The 11,252-nt window shown below is 60.2% G+C and overlaps 1 protein-coding gene across 26 annotated transcripts in view; it reads right to left on the reverse strand.

Annotated features, from left to right (window-relative positions):
- TPCN2 (two pore segment channel 2) overlaps positions 1-10,665 on the reverse strand; it is a 39,110-nt gene extending 28,445 nt beyond the window's left edge. For 20 of the 26 annotated variants that reach the window (XR_002725216.3, XR_002725213.3, XR_002725215.2 and 17 more), the window contains exons 1-5: positions 10,424-10,532; positions 5,452-5,516; positions 4,757-4,833; positions 4,202-4,379; positions 2,009-2,125 (exon numbers count right to left, since the gene is read on the reverse strand). Coding sequence is in view for 19 of the 26 variants with exons in the window: in XM_023186200.3 (XP_023041968.2) it covers positions 2,009-2,125; positions 4,202-4,379; positions 4,757-4,833; positions 5,452-5,516; positions 10,424-10,532 (546 nt within the window). In the remaining 7 variants the exon portion in view is untranslated. Of the gene's footprint in view, positions 1-2,008; positions 2,126-4,201; positions 4,380-4,756; positions 4,834-5,451; positions 5,517-9,954; positions 9,998-10,423 lie in introns of all 26 variants that reach the window. The other 6 variants (XM_023186202.3, XM_023186201.3, XM_023186190.3 and 3 more) reach the window with 6 other exon arrangements.
- Positions 10,666-11,252: the final 587 nt, after the last annotated feature.

Genomic DNA, 11,252 nt, shown 5'->3' on the forward strand with positions numbered 1-11,252 from the left:
GTGGGGCACTATGTCCCACTCACAGCCCTGCAAATACCGCTTCCAGTGGAAGAGCTGGGGCAGCCCTGGCACGGCCCCACAGTAGCTGGCTGCGGGAAGGGTCCCAGAGCCTTAGGAAGACTCAGCAACGCTGTCGGCTTCGGGTCACAGGGCACAGCACAGGCTCTGAACCGGAGGCAACTGGACGGGGCTGTCTCTCCCCAGCGAGGACCCACTGGGACCCAGGCAAGGGCAACGGGAGTGAACATGGTGAAGAGGCCCAGGGGGACGGCCAGCTTTCCACCTCCCACCTCGCCCATTCTGGGTCCCCGGTCTGGAAATATCCCCTCCCAAGGTGGGGATGCTTCCACCAGGACACACGCTGGTGCCAGTGGTCTGGACCATAGCTTGTTCACGAGAAGAGGGCTGCTGTGCCAGCAGGGTGAGCGGGCAGGCTGGCCGTTAACACTGAGAACAGCAGGGAGGGCTGGGTGGGGGTCCTCTGGGGCACCTCTTACTCCTATGTCCCATAGGAAAAGTTAGCAGAGAACTCCAGCCTTCCAAAGGCAGGACCACCAAGGACTCGGGCCCCTCAGGGAGGAAGGTCCAGTCTCTGTGCCAGGTGAAAAGCCTGGGCCAGCTGGGGAGCTGGCGGAGGTGAAGGGAGCACAGAGCAGGTGGCAGAAGAGATCCAGGAAGGGCCCACGGCCAGGTACAAAAACAGGCCTTTATTTGTTTTCTTCCTTGCTTGTAACCTGTGTCCCTTTTTCCTGTCTCCTCCCTCATCCTAATTTCATATAAGGATTCTTGGTGTGGCTTACAATTTAGCCTATAAGTTACAAAACATGATACAGCTGCCACGACCGTAACTCAGAAATGGCGGTGGGAGGGCCGTCCCCGCTCCCCTTGCTGGGGCAGTCACGGGAGAGGCTCTTCCTGTGCAGGGAGGAGGCTTTGGGACGCTGCCGGCTCAGGGAGACAGGAAGCAGGCGGCCACGGAGGCCCCACAGCAGCACAGCGGGGCCGCCCTCCAGCCACCCTTCCGCTCTGCCGCGCTGTGGCCGCGACACCGCCCATTCCAGCTCTCTTCAGCGGCTACTCCCCACCAGGTCCTGCCAGCAGGGCCCTGGGGCAGGCGGAGACAGGAGACCACTCACTAGGCTGCTCCTGTCGGCTGCACCCACAGCTTCCCAGCCTCCCCATCAGCACTGCTGGGACCAACCTCATTGAGCTTCTGAGAGGCACCAGCGCCCATCGGGTAGCACCCCCTCCCAGAGGGCAGAGGGCAAGGTCCCAGCTCTATGGGCCCCTCCCCTGGGCCTCCAGGTGCTAACAGCCCCATCTCTCCCCCGTGTGCCCTGCCCACGGGTGGGGCTGCTCCGGCGGTTCTGGGTTCCACTGGGCTGCTTTCACTGTTGCTTTCTCAGCGCCTATTTAAGGCCCTCTGTTCATTCTCTCCACAGGGCACCTGCGGGACTCTGCTTCCCGACAAGACCCAGTGGATCCTGCTGACTCCGCACCCACCTCTGCCAGCTCTGTTCTCCCAAAGCCCAGGCGGGGCTTCTGGGTGCTCTGAGGGGAAACCGAGACGCTGTGGTGGAAAGAGCTGAGCGTGGCCGGGTGAGGGGCTTTCTCACTGTCAGGCCTCCCAGAGCTTGGGGCCTGTGACTACGGGGCATGGTGAGGCCCTGGTGTAGCGCTCTCATCGGGCGCTGGGCGGACGAGGCCTTCAGCCAGGAAGTGGAGAGCTGGGAGGCCAGAGTCCTGGAGCTCACTCCCAGGTCCGCCCTCACCAACAGGGTGAGCCAGGAAGAACCCTGTGCCTGTCCAGCCCCCCGGACCTTCATCTGCAAGACGGGAACGAGGCTCCCCGGCCAACGAGTGAAGAAGTGCCCCGGGAGGTGGGCAGTGCTGGGCGGGTGGGCAGGATGGCTGGCAGGCTCAGGGCTCCATCCCAGCATCCCTGTGGGCCTTGCACCCACACCACCCCAGAGCTCTCCACTCGTCTCAGGGCCGCCTCACCACCTACCTCATGACACACGAGACTCAGGGACACAGTCCAGTCCACCAGAGACACCACCAGCACCACGAGGTAGCCCAGCAACCAAAGGTTCTTCTGGAAATGGGCCCACCCAAACAGGTAACCCTGCAAGAGAGACGGGCGGGTGAGCAGCAAGCAGCCCCACACACTGGCCCTGCAGCCAGAGAATGACGGTGCGCAGCGCAGGGACCAGACGACCGGAGCAGGTGTGCCCCCACAACAGTGTGGTCCCCACCGGATGCAGAGCAGCGGTCAGGAGGCCCGAGCTCCCACCCAAGCCTGCTAGGGACTCACTGTGCAGCCTCAAGCAGCACCGAAGCTCTCTAACCTGGGGTCCTCATCAGTAACAGGAGGCTCCTGCCTGTTCTGCCTATGCAACCAACCACCTTGTGCAGGCTGAGAAGACACGGAATGTATTCTGGAGAAGGCTAGAAGAGGACCGGCTCAGTGGGCGGGTCTCCGCCGCTACAGCAAGGCAGTTTGGGAAGTGAGGTCTGGTCTGTTCTTCCCTTACCTAACTGCCATTTCCCATCATCAAGAAAGTCCCCAGAGGGCAGTGGCTCACGCCTGTAATCCCAGCACTTTGGGAGGCCGAGGCAGGCAGATCACTCAGGGTCAGGAGTTTGAGACCAGCCTGGCCAACATGGTGAAACCCTGCCTCCACCAAAAACAGAAAAATCAGCCGGGCATTGGTGGCAGGCACCTGTAATCCCAGCTACTTGGGAGGCTGAGGCAGGAGAAACACTTGAACCCAGGAGGCAAAGGTTGCAGTGAGGTGAGATCATGCCACAGCACCCTAGCCTGGGCAACAGACCGAGACTCTGTCTCAAAAATAAATAAATAAAAGACGGGTGGGCGCAGTGGTTCACGCCTGTAATCCCAGCACTTTGGGAGGCCAAGGCAGGCAGATCATGAGGTCAGGAGATCGAGACCATCCTGGCTAACACGGTGAAACCCCGTCTCTACTAAAAATACAAAAAATAAGCCAGGCGTGGTGGCACGCGCCTGTAGTCCCAACTGCTGGGGAGGCTGAAGCAGGAGAATCGCCTGAACCCAGGAGGGGGAGGTTGAAGTGAGCCAAGATCACGCCACTGCACTCCAGCCTGGGCAACAGAGCGAGACTCTGTCTCAATAAATAAATAAATAAATAAATAAAAGACAGCCCCCAGAGGTCACGGCTTGCTGATGTACCCTCTCTCACCTTCTGACACATCTCAAACACACCAACCATTCAAAAACCGCTATTAACAACCTCTTGCCAGTTTCAGTTCCAGTTGAAAAACCCCCAGACCTGCTAACCACATGAGGAGCTACAAAGGAAGAAATGAGAAACTGCCCGGGGCCTGCAATCACACACCCCAGCATCCAGCCACAACCCTTGGTCAGCACACAGCCCGCCCTGCCCATAAGGGACTACAGGGCAGCACCGGGCAGAGGCCCCACGCGACCGGGAGGCCACGTGAGCCCAAGCCCGAGGAGTGGCAGGGCTGGCGCTGAGGAAGGCTGCAGCCAGGGCCTGATCTCACACCATAGGCAGGGGTGTGGGGGCTCCTGAGACCGTGGCACTGGAATCACTGTTTGACAAAAATAGAACACGTGGCCTGCACCTCCCTGGAAAGTCACCAAGGCTCTGACGAGGCTCAGAAGCTTAGGTGAGCACCAAAGCCCCACCTCCAGCTTCTAGAAGGACGTGCGTCACGGGCAGAATCCAGAGTCAAACGTGCAGCAGCTGCTGTGTGCACCAGAAACCCCTTTCTGCCCCACGCCCGCCTCTTCTCCTCTTCTCTTTGGGGTGGCAGGGTGAGCCTTGAGGAGGGACCACCTGGGCCTCACTTATTCACCTGGGACCTCTCCTCACAGCAGCACTACAGACCCTGGACCGTTCTCAGAGGCGCTGCCAGCCTGCGCCACCCACGAGGGCACACTGGCCTCAGTTTGCATGGTGGGGAGGGAGGAGAGCTGACGGCACACCGGGTTTGCATGGTGGGGTGGGAGGGCAGCTGACACAGCCTCTGCCTCAGGCGCTTGCTGGTCCAAGAAAGTGTGCCTTCTTCACAGGGTCAAAGTACAAAGTCTGGGGAAAAGGCAGCTCGCTCCAGAGAATCAGCAATAAACCAGGACAGCAGCGGCCAGGCGCTGGGAGGCCGGGGCAGCATGTAGAGGGCCTGGCGCCCGCCTCACCTTCACAGAGAGGTCGGCCGCAAAGACCAGCAGGCAGAGCACCTCGACACTCTCGGTCAGGCCGCAGGGCGGCTCCCACGGGGCAGCGCGATAGCGCACATCCGCCGTGCTGGTGAGCGAGGATGGGGTCTCGATAAAAGCCAAAAACAGGATCAAGAAGATGGTGAAGCTCAAAGTCCTGGAAAGGGAACAGAAACATGAAAACACAGGAGTCGGCAGCCCTCGGGGCCCAGAGGCTGATCAGGAGCTTCCCCGGTCCGAAGCGCGGGAGCTGGCGCTGCCTGAGCGTGGACACTCGTGACTGGGGAGATCACGAACCTGCTCAAAGCTCCATTGCCGAGGGCTAACCCCAGCATTCCAGAAAGGAACCCTTGTTGTCGAGGGAGCCTTCCATCACAGGCCGTCTCCTTTCCAGAGAGGACGATGGTAACCGCCCTATCTATGTAACGGGGAGCCTGCCTGGACCCTGAGACCAGGTGATCCTCAGGTAGGGGCCAGCCTCCCCCGCCACGCAAGCCGGCAGGAACCCTGAGTTCCACATGGGTGCGTTCTCACCGTTGGCATACGTTCGAGTAATATCGTCGGTAAAGCCACATCGAGCTGGCATCCACCCGGTGATTGATGGAGCGGTACTGGAAGCAAAAAGTCACATGAGGCATGACAGGGGTGCATGCAGGGTGGGCCGTGACCCAAGCCCCACACATGAGACAGGCCCGAGTCTCAGGCTGTGGATCACAGCAGACGCTTCAGCGTGTGGACATGGCCGGCCCTGACCCAGCAGGCCCACACCATCACAAACCATGAGGTTTGCCCAACACACAAGACCTCACAGGCCACACACCCAGGGCAGGTGGGTGTGTGAGTAAACGCTCAGGGAACACTTGCTGAGGGCACAGCCATGCCTGTGTCTGCCCGTGAGGCTCTCTCTTCTCTGTGCAAGGCTGACCCTCCCACGCCCCGTGCAGCCATGCATTCCTCCAAGACACCCCCACCCACCCAGGACCTAGAACGGGGTGGTCCCCAACAGGCCTCGGAACACAGTGCATCAAAGCAGCAAATGCGTCCAGGATGCAGAAAACAAGTCCTCCAGGGACTGACGGAGAGCCGTGCCCAGAGGCTCCACCCTCAGTTCTCTTAACCTACGGTCCGGCAACGGAGGCCTTGGCCCCAGTCAGTTACCCCTGGAGGGGCGAGCCAGTTGGAGGGTGGCCACCCCCCAGGTCAGGCCACAGGGAACAGATGCCACCGACCTGAATAGCATCTTCGATGAAGACCACAGCCTGATCAATGCAGAGGTCCCACCTGGCCGCGGCACCTGCAGGCAGAGGGGGACATCAGGTGACCGAGCAGGATGACATGGCCTCACCCTCCAGGACACCCGGGATCGAGGAAAGATGCCGCCTGCAGTTCCTCCCAAGGCCATGTGTAAAGAGATGACTCCACCCGGCAGTGGGGCTGCAAGTGCCTGCCCGGGGCAGGGACCAAACCAGGTAAGTGCCTCGGCATCGGCATCACGTGCGCAGGGCAGGCCCAGGGCACAGCGGCTCCGCCTGCAGCACACACACCCAGCAAGCCCGTGAGAAGCAGCGCGTCCTGCAGGGCCCCAGCACCAGACTTGGGGTTCAGAGCCCGGCTCCTCCACGTGCTAGCAGGAAGGCTGTGGCTGGCTCCTCCTCTGCCAAGTAGGGCTATTCACAGCCACCCACTCGGCTCCCCAGAGGGTACTGGGAGGTGCAACGCAGGAGGGCAACAGCCCCCTGCCACACTCCCCAAGCATACTCGGTACACGGGGCTGCTGTCACCCTCTTCTGCTTGGCCCGACCCTGGCTCCCGCACAGCCTTCATGAGCCAGGACACTGCACCCAGTGTCCCACCCCCATCAAACTAGACCTCAGATTCAACACCCACAGGGAGAACTGGCATCTAGAACCCGAAGGCACCGCCATGAGGCTTCATGAGAGCTACCCACGTTCCATCCCCTCACTGTCCCGGCCCATGGGCCCAGGCAAGCCCACCCAAATCACTCCCAGGGTCAGAGCTTTGGGAACGCCCGAGTCCCCCAGCCTCTGCAGATGCCTTTTGTGGTGAAGGGTGGCCGCCCGCCTTTACCAACAGCACAAGCAGGGTGGAGCCTCCCGACAGGCCTGGGCAAAGGCGGCAGTGGCTCCTGACTAGGAGGGGCCTTCAGGAAAAGTCAGGCGGCACAGAAGCCAAGGCCCAGCACCCTGGCCGGCTCACAAGCCTCTCGCCCGCCATGGAGCAGCCAGCAGGCATATCTGGTCAGTCACTGAGCCACTGCGGGAGGCCCGGGCCACCCACCCGCATCGCAGGCACATGCCACCTCTGTGGCCTCGCTGCAGAGCTGCTCCTCAGCAGGCCAAGGGAGAAGGAACGCTCAACCCAAAGCAACTGAGGAACCCGGAGAGGCTGACACTTCCCAGCCCGGGGAGAGGGCGAAGCAGCTGCCTTTTCAGTTGAGACTTGGCTTTTACACCTGGCCCCTCGGGGCCCACAGCTGCACCAAGACAATGTGGTGACACGGGAGGCAGCAGCAGAGGCCTCGGGAGGTCGTGGTCCCTGGGCAGAGGTCCAGGCCATGACCCGCCCACTCTGTTGGCCATCCCTAGGGAGGCAGCTGCCCCTGTCCTTGGGGCTCCTGCTTGGGGGCATGAGGTAGAGGCAGCTGGGCCCCGGACAGATTAGAGATGTGGGGGTCCCAGACAGAGGCAAGAGACCGGAACCCCACTGGCTCTGCCTGGCCCTGCTGCACTGCCGGAAGCAAGAGCCTTCCCTCCCTGAGGCTTTGGTACCCACGTGCACAGCCACGAGACCCACCCTGAGGACAGCCGAATGTCTCCCCAGGGAAGCTCTGAAAGTGGCTACTGTTTATGTCCCCTGAGCACATCCTGGGATCACTGTGAACAGAAGCCACACTGTTTTGTTCCCTGCTGTATCTGCAGAGCCCAAAACTCAAGCACACAGGACTCAAAGCTGATTTATCCCAGGAATAAATGAACAGCCCCGAGGGGAGCCCGGGGGCCAGGTGATCTGAAAGGCCCCCACCTTACCAAATTCCCTGGGAGAAGACAGAATCTCTACCAGGAGAGATCTAGTGATACAAGTTTCTTAGACAAGAGACAAGCTGCCGAGTTCCAGGGCTCACTCTAGCCCCAGGACCATGCAAAGTGCTCACATCCACCAGGCCAGCCATCCCGGGCCAACAGTGGTGGGCACCCCTGGAACCATCCCGCACTTGTGGTTGCCTTTCGCCTGGCTTTTTGGTTGCTGGCTTAAAAATTCTGGGTCTGGCCATCCTCCGTTTCACCCTGCAACAGCCCGAGAATCTTGCTTCAAACACTCAGAAGCACATCACAGCTTCCCCTGGGTCCCCACTATTCCAGGCCCACACTCCACCCTGGCCTGGCACGGCAGGTACCCACATTTGCCGGCCCGCCCCTCTCCTGTCTTTCAATCCTCTGTGCCACTCATTCTGAACTTGGCTCTGCCAAGGCCATGCTCTCCAAAGCCTCCAACCCTTTACTCAGTTGCTGCTTCTGCCAGGAGCACCCCGCCCCGGTGGGGGGGGGGGGGGGGGGGGTGTCCAGGAACTCCCTTGGGGCAGCTCGCCCCGCCCTGAGCTTATTACCCCGGAGGGCAATCACCTGTCCACACACCATCACCCTACCGGGGCTGGAGGGTTCTGCAGGGCACAGAGGACAATAGGGGCTGAGACGCTGCATCCAGCACACCAGGCCTTGACCCGGCTTCCTAACCCAAGTCTCTGCCCCGCAACATCCAGGTCTGAGCTCCCGCTCCCCTCTTGCTCCAGGCTCCAGGCTGCACAACCTGTGTAGGGTCCTGACCAGCATCCTGTGTGACCCTCGGCAAGTCCCTTAACCTCTCGGTGCTCCAGGTCTTCGTGGACCCCCACCCAGTAGGAGCTAAGTACAGACTGAACAACTTACCATAGCCAGAGTACTTTGCTAAGCATAAGCACTCAGTTACTCTGAAAGCCTCTATAGCATTGTAATCCCTTGTCCTCTTTTTTGGTAATCAGTGAAAGTGTGATTTTCTGACCCAGAAACAACAGAAAACAACTGTCCTCAACCTTTGACCCCGGCCCCGTCAGGTGGGGCTAAGTCAAAAGGACCCGACAGCAGGGTCCACTGGGGTCCTCGGGGCGCCCACAGCAGCAGCCCCCCACCACCCGTTGGCAAGAGACCAACCACAGGACTTGCAAAACAGAGCACAGGGCCTTCATTTCAAAGTCTGGCACAGGCCCCGGCACGGAGACTGAATGAGCCTTTCAGAGTCTCCATGGCTCCATAGTCTACCAGTCTTGCTGGGGACCCTGGCCAAGGAGATTCGGAACACAGAGCGTCCTGTCCACGTTCTCAGAAGCCCTGGCTGAGGCCACAGCATAGGGACAAAGAGCGCACCCTGAGAGCCTCCTCTCGTCAGCCACACTGCCCAGCAGAGCAGGTCTCACCTGCCAGGGCCAGGACCTGCAACGATCACGGTGCTTACCCAGGATGACCACTGGCCCCCACCCCTGTCCATCAGGCCCTGTGCTGAGGACAAACTCTGGATGCTCTCTGAATCCTCACAATGCCCACAAGGCAGTCCCTAGTATTATCTCCCTTTTACTGAGATTCAGAAAGATTAAGCAGGGGGCCAGGCACGGTGGCTCACGCCTGTAATCCCACCACTTTGGGAGGCCGAGGCAGGCAGATTACCTGAGATCAGGAGTTTGAGCCCAGCCTGGCCACCATGGTGAAACCCCATCTCTACTAAAAATACAAAAATCAGCCAGGCGTGGTGGCGGGCGCCTGTAGTCCCAGCTACTTGGGAGGTTAAAGCATGAGAATCGCTTCAACCCAGCAGGTGGAGGCTGCAGTGAGCTGACACCGCACCACTGCACTCCAGCCTGGGTGACAAAGTGTTACTCTGTCTCGGAAAAAAAAAAACCAGAAAGGTTAAGCAACTGCCAAGGCCACACAGCCAGGGAAGCCCCAGAAAGGCGCCCAGACCCCTAGACACAAAGTATGTGTTCCCTGAACGCTGCCATATGCTGGACGTCTCATCAAGGGGCCTGCCAGAGCTGCTCCCTGCAGATCTCCGTTCTGACTGGTCCCAGGAAGCACCTGAAGAACTTCCTGGAGGCAGCTTCTGAGGTGAGCACAGGGTGGCCACCTCAGTCTCTGGTTTTTCATCTCTTGTCAGGGTCCCCTCGCTGGCCCCCCATTACTCCATGGATGGGCATATGCCACCGACAGTGGGTGGCACCAGTATTCCAACCCAGTTCCTTCCAGGCACAGGAGGAAAGAAGGAGAGCCCAGAGAGGGAAGCGGCCGGGTGTGAATTCTCAGAGTGATTCGAGCAGCAGCCGCACCAGAACAGAGGGCTGTGACCTTGGGCAGGTCTCAGGGCCTCTCTGGGCCTCAGTTTCCTCATCTATAAAGTGAAGCTAAGGTCCTTCCACCTCCAATCCAGAACCTAAATCCCCTGGTGTCAGCGAGGGGCGGATGCACCCCACCCTCGGAGGGATTCAGCAATCTTCAGACCAGGACAAAAAACAGGAAGGGCAGGAGGGAGTGGGGAGGGGACTCTGGGCTGGCGGAGAGCAACGTGGGGAAGCGGTCACTGTCTAGGGGGCCCACCCCAGCCCCACAGGAGGTGGGACCGGGAAAGGCACCCTACAAAGAAAGGACTCCTAGCTCCCAGCTGGTTCGAATCCCACTTCTGCCACTTACTGGCTGTGTGACCTTGGGTAGGGTAACGCCTCTCTCTGAGCCTCTGCTTTTCCCAGAAGAAACGGGAAAAATCAAAGTGCTGCCTTCTCTTGAGTCAATCAGGCGACCCTCGGGAAGTATGGGGTCTGGGCCCGCCTGGGCACACGGAAGGCGCCTGCCTGCCGCAGAGGGCCGGTTCCCTCCGGGTTGCCCACGGCTGGGCGAGGGCCCCTCTGCTGGGCTGGTCGGGAGCAGGAAGCGACACGGAAGCGATCCCAGCTCTGCCCCGACCCCGGTCCGGGTCCGCAGGACGCAGCCCACTCGCCCTCAGAACACCGGCTCCCCTGGCGCCCGGCGCGACCTGGGCCCCGCTCGGACTCGAACCTGTTGGGGGCGCGCCCGGCAGGACGCTGGGTGCTGCGACAGCGGGACCCCCACGCGCGACCCCGGTCTCCCGGACCAGTCCCCTTCCCGGGTCCGGGCGGCTCACCAGGGCCGACTTGGATGCTGCGGCAAGTGGTCAGCCCCGCCGGGCAGTCGCCGCCACCGCCGCGGGCCCGGCCCAGCAAGGGCTCCGACTCCGCCTGGGGTTCCGCCATCCGGTAGCCCGCAGGCGGGACCCGACGCTTAGAAACTCAAGCCCGGAGAGCGCCCAGCTCCACTGCGCAGGTGCGGAGACCCCCGCCCCAGGCGTTCTGGACGGCGAGCGCACGGCACTGTGACGCAGGGGATCCCTGCACTCCCAGCCAATGATAACCGGGCCAACTGCGTAGGGCGGAGCTTAAAGGGCCCCGCCCCTCTGGGGTGGAGCTCAGCTTCCTTCCACTCAGGGCGGGGCAGCGCTCTGGGGCTGAAGGGCCCAGGGCTGGGGAGGAAATACGTTCTCAATGGATGGTCTTTACGTCCAGAAGCTTCAGCATCACCTGGAAACATTTTAGAAATGCAAATTCTTGGGCCCTTCTAAACCAACTGAATCAGCACCTCTGCGGGCAGGACCCAGGAATCTGTGTTTTAACAAGTATTCGGGGTGATTCTGATGCACGTGAATATTGAGTACCTGGGGTGACTGCAAAGGACTCCCCCAAGAATGGAACTGGAGTTTACCCTCTGATAGTGAAATTAGGAGGATTCAATATAATTAAGGGAAGAGTTTAAAAACACATGACACACTTAAAAAGCAATTACAACATATATAAAAAGTGTTTTCAACATTAATGCATTAAAGACCTTGTATTCGTTTTCTATTGCTACAGTGAGAAATTACCACAAACTTAAAATATAAAACAACTCCCATGCATTATCTTTCAGTCCTGCGGGGC

This window comes from Piliocolobus tephrosceles, chromosome 13 (assembly GCF_002776525.5).
Source record: "Piliocolobus tephrosceles isolate RC106 chromosome 13, ASM277652v3, whole genome shotgun sequence".
In the NCBI taxonomy this organism is placed as follows: domain Eukaryota; kingdom Metazoa; phylum Chordata; class Mammalia; order Primates; family Cercopithecidae; genus Piliocolobus; species Piliocolobus tephrosceles.